Below are 21,639 nucleotides of genomic sequence, written 5' to 3'. Positions count from 1 at the left end.
CAGCAAGTAATATCAGCTTCACCTTAACGAGAAGAAAGTGTGACAAGTGGCGCAGTTGCCCAAGCCCCAGCAGAGAGAAGCGGGACCTGCCGCCTCCATTTTCCCTGGTGGTCTTTACATTCTGCTTATGGAGCTCAGCATTTTACTAGCTTTACAAAATCATCACAAATGATACTAAAGGTTTCTGTTATATGGTATTTTAGAAAAATTAACGTTGTGACAACACAATAGTATTATGAATACTTGAATCACAATTTCTTAATTATACATACAGGAAACTAGCTACCTCACTAATTATCTGTAGTGAATGTTTCATCCCAGGCTGGTTGCCCTGGCCCTATTTCTCTACCAGGAAAATACAAGCAAACATCATCCTCAACAAAACACATTTAGAAAAGAAAGAAAATGAAACTAAACCAAGCACGCTTAGCACACCAGGACTCCCGACTATCTCTGAGATCTGACTACATCACGTTCTTACCAAAAAAGGCTTGGAAAATCAAGGGTTTGAAGACCAAAGGTTTGGGGGCCTGTAGTGAACTAGCAGTAAGTCGCGTTAACTGCGACTAGGGATTCCTCACTGACAAAGCATGACCAGAAGTGTGTCCTGCCTAGCAGGACAGGGTTACAGAAGATCAGCTGGGACAGCGTGCGGGAATCAGCTCTGTGCTGTGACGTGCTAGCTGCTGACATAAAAAGAGCTTTAAAGCATTTCGGGATATTCTGAGCACTCCACAAACTAAAGGGGAAAATACCCGAGATCCAAAGGACGCTTAGCAAACCAGCACAAAGAACACAATGAACTGAAGAACCCTGCCACCCAGGGGGCTTCCACAGCCACGATGTATAGGATGGATACGACGGCTACAGCCTAATGCCCACAAGAGCTGGATTTCGCAACCAATGGACCAAAATGAGAAACACAGCACTTGCTATTAAGAGGTTAAAAGAAAAAAGGACTTACTCTATCTCTTTACTGATTACTACCAGAAACAGTACTGACTGAAGTCTAACCCCATGAAATACTTCTTAAATTATCATTTCTTTATTTGGCTTTCTGGGTATTGAAGACAGCCTGCTTAGGGAGTAAATTTCCTTTAGAACTCCCTATGCTCACATAAATATTTAACTAAAATGCTAAAAAAGAACAAGTACTTTAATATACAATTTTAAATTAATTCCGCATTGGCTAAGTCAATTTCTATGTGGAGGCAAGCATTATGCCAGGTGGTTTTATTTCAAGTGTATCTCCCAGGCTGTAAAGCATTTCAAAGCTCTGTCCTCACTTTGTTCATTTGTCAAGAAGAAAGGGAGGGAGGGAGGGAGAAAGGGAGGGAGGGTTTCTGTAATCCCAAATTTATTTCTCCTGACAGCCAGACATACACAGCAACATACCAGCTGATGGTGTTTTCTATCTACTTGGGAATAAGTAAATTTACCTTTTTCATTTCACCTCCCCCTTATGAAAGTGAATATCATTCATAAATTCTTTGTCTGAAGAAGCAGATTCACCTAATATTGTTCTGTCATTTTAAGGAGACCAGAGCGCTCAGGTTTCCATTTGAAATGACATTTAAGGTCCTCTGACTTGAACTTTACAAGGTTGACTCAATTTGTATCTGTGCTAACTGTCCTAATAAAAGAAAAGGGTTTCTATGTCATGACAAGAAAGTCTTCTAACCACCTTCACCTCCAAAATGTGTTAAGGTTATTAAGACAATGTTCTATAATGAGAAGTAAAATATAGGATTCTGTAACAGCCATCAGGTTGAAAAAAATTTTGGATATAACCAATGTGTCAGAAATGCACCACTTGCCAGCAATCAAGCTTTATGAAAAAGTCATCTAGCGGAAAAACTAAGAAAACAAAACTATTTTATTAAAGAGCTAAACTAAGACTTGAGATGAACTCATGGTGAATGGTAGCAAAATAATATGAAAATCAGTATTTTAAGGCTTATTACCTGATCAAGAATTCTTCCCATTCTGTCAAATAAAACTTTCAAGAAATGACCTTCAAAGAAAGTAGCTTCTAAATTGCACTTTTCCAATGCCTTTGGAGACCCAGGCCACTCCCATCTTAAGCAGATAGCGCAGTAGTCCCGGAACTAGGGAAAAGCATTTGCATCGTTAAAGAACAAACCAGAACAAATGGAGATCAAACAGAAATGATTTCCTCTAACAGGCATATAAGAATGCACTGGCGAGCCGGGGAGGCACCCGTGGAGGAGGGAGGGACTCAGGGAACAGGCTAACTTGGGCCCCGGTAAGCTTATAAGCACCAGTACCAACATACGTTGATGAAAAAATAGGCATGTGCTTTCCTTCAGAGGAATTTAACTCTCCTTATTTGTATCACAGTAAGCCCTAGCCGCATTTTCAAATCTATTTGAAAACGTTACATGCACAGAGATGAAGACATGCACGTCGTTGGGAAGGCAGGCTTGGCTCTCCTCCAGCACAGGGCAGAAAGCCATGCTGCGTGGGGGCGCGCTCTGCAGACGGTTTGCTACCCTCGCAGTGAGCAGAGTACCACACTGAGAGTCGGCATGTGGAACCTCTACTGCATTTAACAGAGCAAATTTTATGTCTGTTGAACCTAATAAAATAATCAGGCTGGTATTTTGTTGTTTTTTTTTCATCTTTCTAATAATTCATTTTTATTATATTTTACCCAACTGTTGGTCTATTGACAGACTGGAATTAGTAAGAAACTAGTCCTTCACTATACAGTTTACCACTGGAGTAAACAACATGGATTTTGATAAGCACAGGACCTCACATAATAAGAATAAATTTGAAAAGTCTTCCCCAATGTTTAATTTACCCGAGTTTAAACAAATTTAGAGCACAGTTTTCTGTGCCCTTTTCAGATTCCCCTTATTCAACAAAGCGACATTACTCTGACCTCTCTAGTTTGGAAATTACGTGAAATTAAAACAAATCACATTCTCACCATGAAGTACTAACTACTTCAACTCTTAAAAGAAAAACATACTTAAAACAATCAAAAAGCCAGCTTCTTCAGTATTTTGTGAGTTTTAAATGATTTGGCTTTCAGCAGATAGTTTTCTATTCTAAACCACACCCCAATATTCAATAAAGCATTTTCCCATTAACATGCCTGAAATTCTCACCTAGAAAGCAGTAGTTTAAACATTTTTTATCCCTCTTGTTGATCTAATATTTCTGAAACAACCCATAATAATTGCACTTGCGGAAAATGGAAATGAAACTTTACAGAAAGAATAAATGCAGCTTAAAAATCCAGCTGATTCTCTTGAGATTGGTACCACTTGTCTTGCTTTCACTCTCTTGTCCCTGAAAGCACTAGCTACACAATAGCTCCAGTCACTCATGCAGTCATCTGGACTTGCATTCCTGCTACAGGCACATGCAAATTAATTGTACAGAACACTACACTGCAATCTCAAGGATTTAAATGAAAATTAAATGTGCGTTTTTCTGACTTGAGACATTTTTAAAATTAGGAATTCTGTAAAATGCTAGAGAGAGGAAAAGGAGACCTTGAGAAGGCCATGAAGGTTAATACTTCAGAGGACACCTTTCAGAGTCCTATCGGGGAGGTAGCAAGCTGAGGGGGGCTTGGAGGAGGGAGTGCAGGGAGTGAGGGAGCACGGCACTTGTCCATACTATTCAGGTGAGAAAAGACGTGGAGAAGGGGACAGGGCAATGCCTGGGGACTGGGATCAAGGGTGGGCGGTGGGCAGAATCATTGAGAAGTTATGTTTTGGATCAGTACGGAAAAGGATGGGGGGGTAGATATAATTTAAAGTATAAAAAGAAAGGAAAGAAAGGGAAGAAGAATGGGGGGAATGGGGAAGGGGAGAGGGGGGAAGGGAGATACAGGGGAAGGGAAGCGGTGGGGAGGGAGACAAAGGGAAGGGAAAAGGGGGAGGGGAGCAAGCGTAAAGAAATTCTGAGACAAGAGACAGTCAGTAAAAGGCAAAGTAAGGTCACCTGCCTAAAGTTAAAGTAACGAGAGAGTTCAGGTCTTGATGAGGGAAACCTTTGGAGAAATGACTGTGGACAATGGGACAAAGTGTGTATGTGCACTCATTAGAGTTCATTTCCAAAAATTAACTACTTCACTTACCTGCCTATGAGCATCTCGGAGGTAGGTATCATATCCAGTGCCCTCGACATGGTAGGATGATTTTGCTTCATCGGGTACCAGACAGAGAAAACTTAGATAAGAAAAGCCATGGTCAATAACAGAAATACTCCCACAATTCAGTACTTAATCTTGAATCAGTTTTACGGATCTATTGCTCTTTCATATCTCAAAGGTTTTATTTAATAATCACTCATTCCACTTGAAGCAGAAGTAAGCCTAAAAGGATCTTTTACATTCCAGCACAGTGACAGACTGCCACGATATCCGTCCATGTCGGGAAACTGGCTCTTAAGTAACTGAAAGCAACAGTTTTAGTCACCCTAATTTTGCATCTTGAGTCACATGCAATTTCTCTAAAGTCACCTGCCAGCACCAGGCACATCAGTGACAGCGCTACGAAGGAAGGAAGAGAACATCAAGGAAGAAAGAGAACATCGCCAGAGAAGGGGCACTTTAAAAAAAAAAAAAAAAAAAAAGGTAAAACCAAAGTATCAAAAGGGAATGGTCCTACGCTTAGCATACATGAGTACATGACTAAGAAGTGCAATTTGTCAAACTGGACATTCTCCATGTTGTTCCAAATGGGAACGACTTAAGATTATTTATGTTAAGAAAAGAGTACTAAGGAGGGCACATATTGCATGGAGCACTGGGTGTTATATGGAAATAATGCATCATGGAACACATCAAAAACTAATGACGTACTGTATGGTGACTAACATAACAAAAAAAATTTTTAAATAAGTAAATAAAAAAGCAAGGCCATCTGAAGGTTTATTTGACCACTATTACCCGTCTCTACGTTAAGTAGAGCTTTCCTGCTTTGATATGGATTATTGCCCCTAGGCTGCCCCTTGCTATATACACATGACAAAAAGCTGATACAATCTTTAAAGATTTACAGTATGTCTCCATAACAATCTAAGAACAGAGCTATTATAGGTTATAAAATCAAGCAAAAGAGATGGAAGTCAAATTTATATGGCAACTCACCTATTTACAATTTTATGGACTTCAGTTTTCCCATCGTTTTTGGGGTGGTCTGGAGTAGCAGGAGGTGAAGAACTCAGCCATTCTTTATTTGACAGAGTGTTATCCGGCGAAATGTCCGTAAATAATGGGTCTTCTTCCAGATCTCTACGTTCAATTTAATGATGTATAAAGACACATTTTATTACATTTTCTAACCAGAAGATTCTCTGCCACGTTCTTACAAAACATTACATGATTTTGCTAATAAAAGAATTAAAAAATTACATTTTATAGGGAAACAAACATTTGATACGAACATCAAATTCAAGAATATATTGATTTTGTTCCATTTAACGAATACCACTTGTGATTTAAAGGGATGGTGATACCATGGCATCTAAATTTTATTTTCAAAAATCTTGTTAGAGGCATTTTTTCATGAATAAGGGAGAGAAGCAGGAGAGAGAAGACGACAGTTCTGTAGGAAATGCTAAGCTTGCAGGCCCGGGTGGGAACTTACACAGCTCCTGCTATCAATCCGTTCTCCACCACATCTTTATCTTCTGGACACACAGGCTTATACTCAGTATAATTTCTTTCTTCGAGATTTCTTAGGACCAAGTTGTAAAGAATGTGTTCGTTGGGTTTTTGTAAAAGATGTTCAAACATTCTTAATGTCATTATGCTTATCTGAAACCAAAGTGATAAAGGCTAACTGAAAAACATCTCTGAACAAACGATTCTTCTCGCCATCCTATAAGTCATGCTTTTGATTTTTAAAGCTACACCAAAAAAGAAGCTATACTCAAAAACACCGTAAAACCGTATTTCAAAGCCCCATTCTAAATCTTACATCACTTACCTCATCAGATATGTGATCACAATGTTCTATTAACCTATGTCTTAAAGGGTGTCTGCTAATATCGGCCAGAGTTTCCGGTTCCCTCTGTTCTCCAAGGATAAAAAACACCATTTCTTGAAGCAAAACATCAGAGGTTACTTGCCGAACAATGCGATGGAGCAGAGCAGTAGAGGTCAGGATACCCATCTCAGAACTGGGCGTAACAGACAGGTCATTAGTGGGGAACAGAATATGAAATAGCAATTTTTTGTTTTGTTCTGTTTTGTTTTTGGTTTTTGGTTTTTTTAAAAGATTTTATTTATTTATTTGACAGACGGAGATCACAAGTAGGCAGAGAGGCAGGCAGAGAGAGAGGAGGAAGCAGGCTCCCCGCTGAGCAGAGAGCCTGTGCGGGGCTCGATCCCAGAACCCTGGATCATGACCCGAGCCCAAGGCAAAGGCTTTAAACCACTGAGCCACCCAGGTGCCCCCCCAATTTTTTGTTTTTTAAGGAAAAGGCTACTCACGTTTGCATCAACTGAGGTTCCATAACTCCGACAAAAAATCTTTCATGAACAGCTTTGGCCAGAGCAACAGCAGCGGTCTAGAATACAGAAGGAGTATTGTTATCTTTTCCTTTCTTTTTAATGGAAAAGAGGATTAATTTGTAACATTGGTAAGCCAATTCCACTCTCCATTTGAATTAATGTGGAGAAACAAACTTGTCTATTGGCTATCTTGTTGATGGCATATAAACCTAGATTAGATGTGAGCAACTCCATCCTCTACACTTTATCTAAATGTCCAAGAACAAGATGAACAGGACAAAAATATCATCCCAACCCCCTTATGGCATTAACATCTCCTCAAAGAGGAGAAATGGAAGGAGGCCAGCATCACCTTATGGAGCTTCCTATCGTGACAATTAAATATAAGGGCAGAACTTGAACTGAGATTTATTCCAGAGCTGTAACACACACACACACACACACACACACGTATATACACAGGTATTTTTGTCTTATTTGATTGCATTTATTTTACTGACTGTGCTATCCTAAGACACTTAAGATATTTTTGGAGACATAAACTGAGGAAATTTTACTTAATAGACACATTTTAAAATTATCAATAATTAACAAAAAAAAATCAAACCTTCTGTGCTTCCTTTATGAGTTGATCACAATAATCAAACCAGGAAAGAAATGAAATTAAGGCTCGTTTTCCTGGAAACGCTGAAGCATCTTCTTTGTGACTATAGGAGTCCAAGCTGTAGGATGTAGAAGAAATGCTTAGCCCAGAGTTATCCCAACGCATTAACTCAGTTCAGCGCATAAGGAACAATGAAGGCCCGTGAACGAGCTCGTGCAGTAAAACACATGCATCCAGAGAGAGCCGGATGACCACCAGAAGCAGGTTTTATAAAAGAAAGCCAAGGATAAGAGGAAACCTTTCAAATAAAAGTTGTAAATAACTTTCAGTCATTGAGTGGGAAGAGAGAGACTAACACAGAACGTAACTGCAGAGGAAAAACCACACAGACAGCTCCTCACGCACCTGCCATAAACTCGACCAAGAGTGGGAAGGAAGTGTGGGAGGTGCTCAGCCGCTGGGACGGAAGGAAAGGTAACGAAGGGTGTGCAGAAAGAAGTAAGTGGCCTGCTTCTCTTCCCACCTTAACATGGACAGCAGTAAAGCTAACCAGGGGGTCTGCCCTTCTACAGATAGTGGCAGAATATCAGGTGGAAAAAGACTAGTAAAAACCCAGGAAGAGTTAAAAGTACACAGAAAAACTGTAACAGTTTTTATTATTATACTAAAACATTAGGCAGCTTATAGATGGTGGGACTTGGGGTACTTTTCCTCATGCTGCTTATATACTTATAAATGTTCTGCAATAATCACATTTTCCTGTGAGAATCAGGGGAAGCCCCAAAAGATGGGTAGAGAGGGTAAGAGAATAAGGTAGGAGAGGAGAGTTCATAGACACAGACCACGAAGCATGAGACTACCCGAGAGGCATAGTTACAAAAGGATGTTCCTTCTTTCAGGAATTAAAAAAAAAAAAAAAAAAAATCAAAGTTGTTGGTTTTAATGTATTTAAGGTCCTAATTATTCACTATTATGGAAAAATAGCTTAACTACGTGACAGCTGGATTGTTCCCACACCAACTCACTTCGGACTGGTAACAAATTTCAAACGCGCCTCAGACAACAATCCCATTTAAGGATCACAAGTCATGTCATATTTTCCAAAACTAAAGATTTATATCACTGCAAAGCAGCAGTGAATTTCCAAGTCTAGGTGTAAGAAGTCACTTCTGTGGGCAAACACAAGCAATGGCTCTTACCCCCAGTTAATTGCTTCCACCGTTTCAATATCTAACGGGTCCACGGACTGAGGTAGGGCCTTGTACAGGGAGGCGAGTCTGTCGGTCAGCAGCTCGCACAAGCACGTGCTCTGCGTCAGGCACTTGGCCGCCGCGGGCTCCGGCAAGCTGACTAACAGCATCAGGCCCTCGCAGGCTTTCACAGCGATCCGGCCATCCTGAGGGAAAACACAGACCCCGTCCATTCTTGAATGACAGGTGTGTCAAGTGGCTTGGAAAAAATTCACCTTAAAAAGATTGAATGTTTTACACTAAAACAAGAATAGACTTTTTTTTTTTTTCTATTTCAAATGCACCAACTGTGATCAGGTGAGTGGTGACGGGCAAGGAAGACTTACAGGACTTCTAGTGAGATTCAACAAGGAATTCACTAAGTTGTAATCCTGGTTTGGACGAACAACCGTGGCCTCCGGCAGTGGAGTGACGGCGAGGTTATCCAAGCTGGCGGACAGCTCGTCTGCCGGCTGAGGTGACTCGTCTTCGAACTCTGGGGGCTCCAGGCCCACGGCTCCAGACAGCTCCTCTGGCTGACAGGACTGTCCCGTGTCTGTTGACAAGGAATCCTGACCTTTCAAGGAGTCTTCTGAAATGACATCTGTTGTGCCTTTGGAAACCAGGGATTTCAACTTATTCTGAAAAAGAACACATGTTCTGTATGATCTGTGTCAAAAGACTTATAAAACAGAAATTATATTTTTATCGGTTTTTCTATAATTCATGTTCAATGTCTACGTAGTAACAGATAAAAGTGTTATGACTAAAGAAAATACTCAGACGTCAACAAGCTGGGTTTTAGATATTTTAAAAATTGCCCAGGCAGTCATAACACTCTCTGCACTAAGTACAAAACGGTTTACCATGACCATAAGCAAGGAACAATATTAGTGATAACTATATGACTCAAAACAACTGATATTAGTGGGGAAAAAAGATTCAGGAGGTTTCAATTGGAATTAACTGTCTTCTCATCGCTGGGCTACTGAAAATACTGAAAAGATCAGTTTTCTAAGACGATTTTTCTGTTTTCTCTGTCCCTCTGCTTTATAAAAAAAACTCAGTAGTCTTAGGACCTTTTTATTCATGTTCTTGATGAAAGAAATTTACTTGAAATGTTGGCCCATCTCCCCAGTACACACACAAACAAACACAAAGAGAATTTTAACCGAAGTTGGGCGCCTGAGGGGCTCAGTTGGTTAGCCATCTGCCTTTGGCTCAGGTCATGATCTTGGGATCCTGGGATCAAGCCCCGTGTGGGGCTTCCTTCTCAGTGGGGCGTCTGCTTCTCCCTCTCTCTTCCCCAACCTGTGTGTGCTTTCTCTTGCTCTCTCTCTCCAATAAATAAACTCTTTAAAAAAAAAAAAAAAAGGAATTGTAACTTTAGTCTCTGGGGAAAAGTATTTTGTTTTCCATTTGAACCTAAGAGCGAAAATCAAATCACACACACAGGTCAGAAGTCATCATGAACTAGCTTCTCCTCAGGGGCCCCTCACCGTGTTTCACCCACCACAGAGATGCATTCAGTACTGAATGTATTCAAAGTTCCATTTCCAAAGTTATACTATAGTTATTATAAATCACTTTTAATACAGTTAAAGGTATAGTTTGGACCAATCTTCTTGAGAAATTGAGCCCACAGCACATGTTAAAACAAAACAACTACTCCAAACAACTTCCCAATTTCCTACAAAATCAGTTGCATATCACAGCCCTTATGAATGTAAACACTTGATTCCATCTAAAATACTAATAATAGCGTTGGAGATGGTATCTCAGATCAGAATGGCAAAGGGAAGAATAATCTTAGAATAGCATTCACTCCTTCAACGAGTGTTTCCCAAAGTGTGACTCAAGACTGTTGGCATCATGGTCTTCTGTGGGGCTTGAGAAAAATGTAGATTCCAGGATCCCACCCAGACCTGAATGAGAACATCTGGAGGTAGAGCTAAGGAATCCGCATTTTAACTTATTTACCTGCATTGCTGAAGTGTAGCTGACAATGTTATACTGATTTCAGGTGCACAACATCATGATGGGATCTGCATTTTTAAAGCTCCCTAGGTGATGAGGAACTGTTGCCTTCTCTTACGCTTCGGTTCTCACTGAAACTGCTCCCTTTCTACTTTAGGGGTCTTCCTGATAGCCACAGCACATTTACACACATAACCCCCAACTCTCTTAAACCCAGACTTCTCTCCCAAATCACAGATTTGCAAGACCAAATGCCTGTCAATTATCTCCATCAGGATACCAGGAGGACTCAAAACAGCAGAACCGTAATGACCATCTTCCCCAACATAAGCTCCCTTGGGGCTCTCTTCTTTCTGTTAGCAACAGCCTTGCTGGTTCAGAAATTCAAGCACTCATCATCCTTTGTCTTGCTTCCTGCACAAGACCACAGAAGACCACACAAGACTACCTCTGGTGTTTCTGGAATATATTCACTTCGTTCTGTCCCACTGCCTCCAACTTACAGTCCTTGCCACTTCTCTTCAGGGCGACTCCCTCAGCTTCCAAGCTTGTTTCCTCTGCTTTCCTTTTTCCTCTCAAAGGAATCCAGTGTGCAAGATGCTGCCACCAATTTCACTTAAAGTACAGACACCATCATGTAATAACATCCCTGCTCAAGAATCTTTGGTGGCTTCCCAGTGACTTCAAGTATGTTCAAACTGTTCATCCTTCCATTCAAAGGCTTTGACCCTTCCTAGTCCATCTCTCCGGGCCCTTTTCTTATCACAGGCCTTTCTAATTATACTGTTTCATGAACACACCACAACCTTCTATATTTTCATTCTCTTACGTATGTTTACCTATTCTTATCTGAACATCTGTCAGGAACCAAATCAAAGATAACCTCTTCCATGAAGTCTTTCTCAACAACCTAGAGTAAATGCAACCCCTTCATCCTAGGAAGACTTAAGGCACAATGACTTTGTACCCTTCTTATGATACTCACCTTACTCTACCTCAGTTTGCAGCCTGAATATTGGTCTTACCCTCATCACCAGACTATAAACTCCTTTAGGGCAAAGACTGTTCCTAACCCACTTACCACAGGCACTTAAACTGTAGTAGATGCACATAGGAGTTGCTTTCCATGAAAAGAGAGATTCGATTTTAAGGGATACTTGCCTGGGAACTGCAAAGTACTTTTATTCCTCTCTGTACTACAAGTAATACAGCTGCATTTCTCTGAAGATTCATTCAGTGAGTGTTAATTAAGCAGTTATTATACATTATACTGGATACTAGAGAAGCTGTGGGAACCCAAAGATTAATGAAACAGAGTCCCTGCCCTCGAGGAGCTTACTGACCAGCAGGAGAAAATGAAACACGTTTAAGTAACTCTAATACCAGGGAGACTGTAACAACCACATTAAAAGCTTATGAATAGTCTTGAGAAAAAGGAGCTGCCTACACCTCAGGCCGTGAAAAAGCACGTGCTCTAAAGCCCGGTGTCTGGAGTCATGAGGTCTAAATGGAAATGTTTCTCTCAAGACAGGTGAACAAAGCGCATCGATCTCAGCGGGTATCAGCATACGTGTGCCCTTGCATTTGCTCTGCTTCTGATCGATGGCTGTGTCCTTCTGAACGAGTTTCAGGAATTCTGAGAAAAAGTCCTTAAAGCTTAAGCTCGGACAAAAATCCATGCATCGAAAGTAACTAGGGTATCTAAGAAAACTTTAATTAAAGCAAACTTTGAGAGGAAAAATCTCAGACTTAGCCAGATTGAAATAATTGATGTATTTATATCAAAACCTTAAAAAAAAAAAAAATGGAGGCTCCTGGGTGGCTCAGTCAGGAAGTGCCTGCCTTCAGCTCAGGTCATGATCCCAAGGTCCTGGTTTGGTCCCATAACCTGAGCCGAAGGCAGACGCTTCATGACTGAGCCACCCAGGAGCCTCCATTTTTTTTTTTTTTTAAGGTTTTAAGGCTGATTACATTTCTATGACTTTCTATGGAAGAGAAAACTAGAACAGAAGCACATCAGTGATTGCTAGGGACAGAGGTGGAGTGAGAAGGGCTATACAGGACCTGCAGGAGGGTGGTGGACCTGTTGTGTCGCTTGGTGGTAGTGGTGGCTACAGCACCCGGAGTTTGTTAAGCTCAGAGAACCGTAGACCAAAAAAATAAAATTGCGCTGTACCTCACCTCTCCCTAATCTAGGGGAAAAAAGACAAAAAGAAACACAAAAGGGGCGCCTGGGTGGCTCAGTGGGTTGTGCCTCTGCCTTCGGCTTGGGTCGTGATCTCAGGGTCCTGGGATTGAGCCCCACATCAGGCTCTCTGCTCAGCGGGGAGCCTGCTTCCCTTTCTCTCTCTCTGCCTGCCTCTCTGCCTACTTGTGATTTCTCTGTCTGTGTCAAATAAATAAAGAAAATCTTTAAAAAAAAAAACAAAAAGAAACACACAAAAAAATTTTTTTAAAGCTATCAATTTCTTTCTTTCTTTCTTTTTAAAAAGATTTTATTTATTTGAGAGAGAGAGAGAGCATACATGGGCAGAGAAGCAAAGGGAGAGAGAAGCAGAGTCCCGGCTGAGCAGACAGCCTGACATGGCACTCGATCCCAAGACCCTGCGATCATGACCTGAGCTGAAGGCAGACACTTAACCAACCGAGCCACCGAGGCGCCCCCCTAAATTAATTTTTTTACTATATTCCTAAATGACTTCACTGCAGAAAAAAACAAATGAGTGACAGAAGAAAGTACACAAAGTATTTTCTAATTTAAAACTGGGAGTAAAACCCAAAATATTGATTGGTGGAATACATAAAGTGTGATCCAGTGACTGGCTAAGAAAAAACAGGACGGAATACCACAGCGGTCACAACTGCTACGCCAGGCTGGACAGGTAACTCGCGATGTCGTGCATACCGTCTAAATCCGCACACCCCATCCCTACCGACCTCCGGCCGGATTACCCACGCTCCACATTCAAGTAAACTTGGCTGAAAACATCACAGATTATAAACTCCTGTGACTTCACTCTCCCTGACCTTCCCCTTCACGCTGCAGCCTGCTAAGCCTTGACTCTGTATTCGTCCAGGCCCTGCACTGCCCTGGATATCCGGCTCACCTACTTTCTCTGAAAACCGTCTTCCTCAGAAGATTTCAGGTTAAAACAAAACAGTGGTCTTCAATGAAAAATAATTCTGGGAAGTGAAACAAGCCATATGACACCCACAAAATTTAATTCCTTCTATTCACAGAATTTACAGAATTCTATAATTACAGAATTTATTTACAGAATTCAATTCTCCAAATAATTTTAATAAAAGCATGCTTCGAAGGTTGACAAGAAGTGTACCATACCTCCAGAAAAAAATTAACCAGGTAAGGATTTTGTTTCAGCTTTGCACACACGATACAGAGAAACTGGATTTCTTCATTTTCTGTCGGTGTTGCAAGGACTTCCCCACAGAGTCGAATTAATTTCTGTTAAAGAAGTTAAAAAATTTTTTTCCAACTTACTTTTTATAAGTATGTAAATAGCCATCATTTGCCTTAAGAGTATTTACAATTTTCAAATAATACAAATATCTTTCATTTTTCAGACAGAACACTACTTACCAGTACCTCTAACAAAAGAGATTTACTAGGAGTAAGTTTTTCAAATACATTACCCTAGAAAACTAATAAGCACACAATAAACTCCTTGAGAAGTCAGAGCCATAAGTTAAAGGAAAAACTAATGTATAAAATTTTAAGAGAAATATAGAAAGAGCATATAATACCATGTCATGCATACAAAAAGCTCAAGTATTTGCTAATTTACACGTTATTTTGGGAACAATTTCCTTTCTTATTTTTCCCTTTAGAAAAATCACATTGAATTATTTATACACGAAAAGAACTGGAACCAAATACTGTTTTGCAAGGGAAACAAAATACCTGCACTGGCCTGTGGACATTAATGTGTGGAAGCAGCGGCTGCTGGATTCTCCCTAGGAGTTTAGTGTAGAACACCAAAACCTGCTGCTTCATTCCTGGAGGACACTGGGCACAGAAGAACAGAAAAGCAAGTAAGGAGAGGACAGACGATACAAACGCACTTACTCAAAAGCTTAAAGAACAGGAACGTGAATGTATTTCGCCCCCAAAGTCAATGCAACCAGCCAACTAATAAGTCTTTCAATATAAAATTCTCAATCAAATATTAATGACTGGTATTCTAGAAATAAAATCACATCTTGGTGTAGTACAGCCAGTGGAACCACAGGCCAATATGATGACAGGCAGCACGGTAACAACACGCTGCTGCAATCAGAGTTTGGTTTGGGCAACACCAACCTGTTTGCTTCCAAATGCCAGGGTAACCTCAAACTGTTACGGTTAACTATGGCTAAAGCAAAGGCAGACTCTTGTTATTTACACTCATAACAGGCCACTAATAACTTTCCATCCCAGAGATGTAGGAGTAAACAAAGCCTTCGAACATATGTATGTCAGTAAAGGGAATCCTCTGGTATAAAATACTGTGATTTACTCTAACAATGCTGTTTTGCATTGATGCAAAATTATTTACATTATGATTATTATCAACAATGAATATTTAATAAAGAAGTTTTTATAACATGCCAGCTGCTTTAAAGCTTTGCTGGTAACTAGGTAAACGTGATGACTGCTTACACTGTGTGTTAAGAGAGCACAAACTAACAAGGTTACATGTTCTATGACTAACCAACCTGCTTATACTGCCTTGCAATTAAAATACAGTCACAAAATGAACATTTCTACAGTATCATCATAGACAAGCTATCTGGAAATGGTATAAACGATAATCTTATGCACAATATTTTTTTAGATAGCAAATACTTTACATTATTCAGATAAACCCCTAATATTTACAATCACCGATATCAAAGTTAATTTATCAGTTCTACAATTATTGACATCCACTCAAAAATCAACTAATCTATATTCAACTTAGTGTTGTACCATCGCTCTCTCCACACAGCAGAGGAGTGGACATCCTGCCTCAAAAATAATACTGCAAGAATTTAACTTAAAATAAACTGGGAGTATTACAGACTTAGTTAAAAGGAAACCTTCTGTAATACCATTATTCATAACTCTATTTGGTGTTTAAACATGTTGCTTCTTTTTCCAGTTTGATTTTCACATATATTGGAGAAATTCACAGGACAAAAGCACAGATTTTGAGACTTGGGGGAGACCTTCGTGATCACCTGTTCGATTTTTAAAGAGAAAGAAGGTTAACCAAAGGGACTTTGAAGGCCGGAGTGTCTTAGTGACAAAGCCAGGCCTCCCAACCGCAAGCCCAAGTCCTTCCCTTTTCCTCGAACCCCCAGCAGGCTTCGAAACTTGCCTTTGTATGTAGCCTTACGGTTTCCTGGTACAGAATATTATTTATATCATAAATACCAGCTTGTGGAGATTCATGAGGCCTAAAACTTAACGTGACCGCCCTCATCGGCAGAGGCAGCCATCAGAGCATCCGTTACACTCTCTTTCAGGATTATGAAAATTAAGTCCTATTTTCCTAACCCCATTTACACTGGGCTCCTTCTCGTGTACACATATTCTGAGTACACATATTCAAGCGTATTTTCATAAACGTTTACACTGTAATTCTCAGCAGCCCGAGTACCAGTTGTTGCTACAGCATGAGGGGGCTTTGCTAGCTCTCTGGATAGTCCCATTCGCGCAGGCTGGACATTTTCCGTCCTTCACAAGCCTGACTTGAGTCCCGCCATGCTCGACACCTATGTCCATAATTAAATTTAGTACTTGGTACCTTCTTCACCTCTAAGACATTAACGCGCGTATTACCTACGCAAGCACATGTGGGTGAGGAACTTACGTCAGCTTTTCCTAAGGTATATAATGTTTCCAAGATCTTGTGATGGAGCAAATATTCCATACACGGCCCTGTCACTCCGAACTCTCGCTCTCGTTCTTCTTGTAGCAAAATACCTAACATCTGGTCCAGATGAGAGGGAATATTTGTATCTGTCACTGGGGCTTTATCATCTAAATAATAATAAAAAAAAATCATCAAACATTCAAACAATTTAAAACTGCCTATTTGTTCCTAAAATGCCCTCGGTATTTCCCCATTAGAATTCAAACTGAGAAAAATCTGAAGTACACACTTATGTGAAATTTATATTCATGGTATATAATTATCCTTGCCAGGATTCAGGTGATTCTTTTTGCCATCTTCTTACTCAAAAATGGAATCAATATTCTGAAATATGTCCATGCATGATAATTCAAAATGAGAGCCAATAATACAGAAATGGGAATATGATCAAGAAAAACACACATAACATCAAAATTTTGTATACACTTAACAATTAAAAACAATTTTTTTTTCAAATAGCTAGTTCAGAAGATCTGAAGTTCTATATTTGAATTTTAAATCTCTTTATATAGAAACAGATTGGCCTTAAACATTAAGCTGAATCAGGTAGGGTACGTAGAAAGGGCAGGTTCTGGTTTTTTTTTGTTTTTTTTTTTTAAAGATTTTATTTATTTATTTGACAGAGAGAGATCACAAGTAGACAGAGAGGCAGGCAGAGAGAGAGAGAGAGAGAGAGAGGGAAGCAGGCTCCCTGCTGAGCAGAGAGCCCGATGCGGGCCTCGATCCCAGGACCCTGAGATCATGACCTGAGCCGAAGGCAGCGGCTTAACCCACTGAGCCACCCAGGCGCCCAACAGGTTCTGTTTTTGATTGCTACGGAATTACACTGTAACACGGGGAAGTCAGACACTTGAGGCCCCTAACTCATCTCCAACTGTGAAAACATAGAGGAGCCCAAAGAAAAATTTCTAGCATCGCTCATGAACAGACAGCTATTCCCAAAGCCAAAACTACTTCTTAGGAGAATTCTTATTAAGTACTATGGATTTTTTAAGATAAAAATTCATCAATACTTCTTTGAGTTCACAGTTGGAGTTAAAGGTCACATGATTTTATCAACCTATCCTTATAGTATGAGGGCTAAATTGCTCTTAATAAAATGTGAAGTTTTACAGAATGTTTAAATACAAAATATACTTGGCAGTGCCGAGTTCTTATCTATGTCTCTATTGTCATTTCCTGAGTACGTCCACAGTACGTGCCACACAATTCTAGTAAGCTATATATTTGATGTGTTGCTTTGCCTGTACATGTGCACATGTATGTATGTACACATAGGGTCAACCATAACACTAACCCTACAAAGAAAACAATGGAAACACAAGGGTCAGCCTTGTTTCCAAGGATGACACATGTACCAAATTTGATACACGATGTGGCAGGTACTAAAAGCACAGGGCCCTGCAGCTAGATAACTTGCATTCCACTCTTGGTTCTGTCACTTGTCGCTGGATGACCGGAGCAAACTATTTTAGCATCAGACACCACCCACCTGTAAAATAGGGCTAAGCAACACCAGTAAGTGTTGTGTGATTTCAATGAAACCATGTGTGTAAAGCTCAGTGTCTTCACACATAGTAAGGTTTCAAGAAATGTTAACTTTCGATGTTTCATTTTGTATTCTAAAACAAGTAGCTGGCCACTAACAGAAGATAATTTGTACATTTATTTGAAATTTGTATTTTTTTTTAAATTTTTCCCCCTTTCATTGCAGACTTTATATAAACATTCCAGGAAAGAATGAATGTTCAAGCATGGTCTGATTACAGTTATCAATGGAGAAAAATGACCAGAAAGCCTTTGTAAATTGAGAGACAAATGAATTGTAAATGTGATTTGACAGGATTAAAATCCTAGCTCCCTAGAAGGCAAGCCATAGTTTCTGCCGTCTACCCGCTTCACTCCTAAGCTGCATGTAGGTCTCTGTGCCCCGCATGTATATGCCAGTCCTTCTACCTGAAATGCCTTTGTCCTCCTTCTGGGTTTTGCACTTCCTACTCATCCTGGAAAACCCACATTATGGGCTCTATCTTCTTCTCTTTCTCCCTTCTTCGTTCTCTATGCCTGACACATACACATACATTCACCCCATACTTTATTATAATGCACTTACTTGTTTCTACTAACCTGCAAAAAAATCATTTAAAGAAGAACTTAGAAGTCCTTCCTTTAAAGCATTTCCTTAAAGCTATGGACGAGTGAAAAATTCACAAGGGCTAAGGAGCAGTCATTCGAAAAGGCAGCTCCTCTCAAAAAACTTTCCCACAGATCTGCTGTCTAAATATCCAAGTTAAGGTGGAAATTATATTTTACATGGAAAGTTATACACATATCTTGTGTCTAATTTTTAATTATACAACTATAAAGGAATTTTTCTTTTACGGAATTACCACCTGCAAACCCATCGGCTTCCTCAACCAGACTGACTGCCTGAATATTCTGTTTCGGGAGATGCCAGACTTTGGCCTTTGGGGCAAATCCAGCCTTGCCACCTGTTTATCCTGTGTTGGACCTTGAGAGCTCATCTGGAGGCTCTAGCCAGGAGTGCAGCTACTTGTATACCCTTGACTGCAGAACAGTCCTCTCCTCTATCAGGGAAGGTCGTCCTCTTCACCAAGCACATGGCTCCGGGAGGAATGCACATGCAGTGGTGAGGGAGGAAGGGGACCCCTGCCTAGCCAGCCAGATCAGCCAAATCAACCCTGGCGATCAATGGGGTGACAAATGTCGCAGCCAGACCACCCTCACATCCATACGCTGTGTTGGAACAAAGGACCACAATTCTTCACATAGTGTTGATAGCTGCCTTGGCACAACAGAACTGAGCAGTTGCAACAGAGGCCAAAGGACCCACAGAGCCTAAAATATTTACTATCTGGCCCTTTACAGAAAGTTTGTCAACCTTTGATCCAATTTATTTCACATTTCCCTTACTCTCCATCCTTCTTACTCACTGAGAAAGACTTCAAGACTCTGTAGACCACATCCACCCTCCTTCTTCATCTGTGCTCTGATTTCCACACCTTATTTTGACGGACAGACTGTCCACCTGCCTATTAAGGTTAAGGGCCCACTTAACCTCACTTAAGGCACCTCGCCCCACACCCCCCACCCCCGCCTGTTTAAGGACATTGCTCAGAAATGGTCACAGCTAACTCTGGTCCACCTTTTCCTCTCTACTGGATTATTCCATCAAAGTTCAAACTGAGGGGCGCCTGGGTGGCTCAGTGGGTTAGAGCCTCTGCCTTCGGCTCGGGTCATGGTCCCAGGGTCCTGGGATCAAGCCCCGCACTGGGCTCTCTGCTCTGTGGAGAGCCTGCTTCCTCCTCTCTCTCTGCCTGCCTCTCTGCCTACTTGTGATCTCTCTGTCAAATAAATAAATAAAATGTTAAAAAAAAAAAAGTTCAAGCTGAAATATCTTCCATCTTAAAAAAAAAAAAAAAAAAGAAAGAAAATAAAACCCTCTCTTGAGGAGCACCTGACTCACTCAGGAATATGACCATATGACTCTTGATTTAGGGGTTGTGAGTTCAAGCACCATGTTGGGTGTAGAGATTAAATAAATACATGCACACATACATACATATATACATACATAAAATAAAACCCTGTCTTGAAACCACATCTCTCCCTGGTATTTAATGCTCCACTCTTCAGCTCCCTTTTCCACTAACATAAGAGAGCAGCCCATATGCACTGTCCATACATGTTTTCTGCCCATTTTCTCTTAAACGTACAACGATCAGGTCTCCTCTCTCTTCTTGCCATTAAAATGGTTCTCACCAAGTCCACTACTGAGCTCCTTGTGGCTAAGTCCAAAGATCCTTTTCAGTATTAACCTGACATCAGCATCATTTGACACAATGAACCCCTCTCTCTCCTCTTCCTCTAGCTTCTGGGACACCATTCTCTCTTGGCTGTCTTCTACCCCACTAGCAAAAGTGGTTTCCTTTGCTATTGTTTTCATCATCCCAATTTCTGAACATTGGGCCCAAGGGCTCCATTTCTGAACAACTCTCTTCCATCCATCCTTACTCCCTAGAACATCTCATCCAGTCTCATGACTTTAAATCTTACTTACATACGATGACTTCAATTTCACATCTCTGGTTTAGAACTCCACCTTAAATTCCAGATTCCTATTTCCAGCTGTCTCCTCACCACATCCAATTGGACATTATAGCTCGCATCTCAAATTTAACATGCCCAGAACACTCTTACAAACCTGTTCTTCCTCCGGTCTCCCTGTCCTGGTAAGTAGCTTTGCTATTTTCCAACTGCCTAAGCCCAAAACTTTGGAGCTTCCTCGACTCAGTCTCTCATACCCCCCATCCAATCTGTCAACAAAGCTTTCTGCAAAATACACCTAGAATACAATCTCATCTTACCAGCTCCACCCTGGTTTGAGCCACCATCGTTGCTTGGACCACTGCAATAGTCCCCTAACGGTCTACGCTTCACCTCTGCATTCTTCCAATCTAATTTTTTTTTCACAGAAGCTAAAGTGGTCCCTTTAAAACAGATAATGTTACATACTGCTCAAAACCTCTATGGCTTCCCACCTCAGAGTAAGAGCCAAAGCCCTTATGATAGCTTGCAAGGCCCTCTGTGACTGCACCCGGCTCCCATCTGATGTCACTTTACACTTTTGTCCTTGTTTACGTTCCTCTAGCCAAACCGGCTTCCTTGCAGTTTCTAGAATATGCCAAGCACGCTGGACGCTCCAGCCCCAGGGCTTCTGTGCTAGGTCCTCTTCCTGAAACCAACCCCCCAGGCTTGCTTCCTCTTTCCTTCAGATTCCAACTGAGAAGTCTGCTCCGGCCATGAGGCTTTCTCTAACTTACAATAGCCAACTGCCCCCCTTCTCCCCATGTGTGCACTTCTATCCCCTTAGCCTGCCTCATTTCCTCCTTAGCACCTGCCATCTGACACACGATGTATATGTGTCCATTTAGTGCTCGCTTCTCTGTTGTCAAGATATAAGCTCTATTAGGACAGGAATTTGGTCTGATTTGCTGTTCTACTGCCCAGTGCCTGGAAGAATCAACAGATACATTTTTAAAATGGATCTAAAAGAGGAATTAAAAGTAAAATAACTTGTTTATAAATTTAAATATAAAATAACTTTGAAAACTAATCCGAAATATATTTTAGTATTTCAAAAATTGTGTTCAATTAACATTAGCTTTGTTTCTTACCCGAAGTCTCTATGTAGTAATGGGTAATTGCCTTCCAGTGATAAACAAAATCTTCTTGTAAAGGAAGAGAAGGTGCAAGCTACACAAACACACACACACACAAAAAGACCACAACAATTAAGAAAATGGCATTAAATGTTTCCCATAAAGTATAACTCTGTATTTGTCTTACTAATAATACAATACAAATACTAATACTAACAATACAAAAGCG

The 21,639-nt window shown here is 40.6% G+C and overlaps 1 protein-coding gene across 1 annotated transcript in view; it reads right to left on the bottom strand.

Moving 5' to 3' along the window:
• Positions 1-21,639, bottom strand: part of FHIP2A (FHF complex subunit HOOK interacting protein 2A) — a 35,222-nt gene that overhangs the window by 6,853 nt on the left and 6,730 nt on the right. Inside the window, exons 2-14 of the mRNA XM_047701390.1 lie at positions 21,426-21,504; positions 16,165-16,334; positions 14,232-14,336; positions 13,653-13,775; positions 8,680-8,973; positions 8,303-8,499; positions 7,107-7,221; positions 6,479-6,555; positions 5,973-6,165; positions 5,631-5,800; positions 5,132-5,275; positions 4,118-4,208; positions 1,965-2,108 (exon numbers count right to left, since the gene is read on the bottom strand). Of these exons, the coding sequence (XP_047557346.1) occupies positions 1,965-2,108; positions 4,118-4,208; positions 5,132-5,275; positions 5,631-5,800; positions 5,973-6,165; positions 6,479-6,555; positions 7,107-7,221; positions 8,303-8,499; positions 8,680-8,973; positions 13,653-13,775; positions 14,232-14,336; positions 16,165-16,334; positions 21,426-21,504 (1,902 nt within the window). The remainder of the gene's footprint in view (positions 1-1,964; positions 2,109-4,117; positions 4,209-5,131; positions 5,276-5,630; positions 5,801-5,972; positions 6,166-6,478; positions 6,556-7,106; positions 7,222-8,302; positions 8,500-8,679; positions 8,974-13,652; positions 13,776-14,231; positions 14,337-16,164; positions 16,335-21,425; positions 21,505-21,639) is intronic.

This window comes from Lutra lutra, chromosome 14 (assembly GCF_902655055.1).
Source record: "Lutra lutra chromosome 14, mLutLut1.2, whole genome shotgun sequence".
In the NCBI taxonomy this organism is placed as follows: domain Eukaryota; kingdom Metazoa; phylum Chordata; class Mammalia; order Carnivora; family Mustelidae; genus Lutra; species Lutra lutra.
The sequence above is the reverse complement of the archived record's forward strand: the minus strand, read 5'-3'. Positions and strand labels throughout refer to the sequence as shown.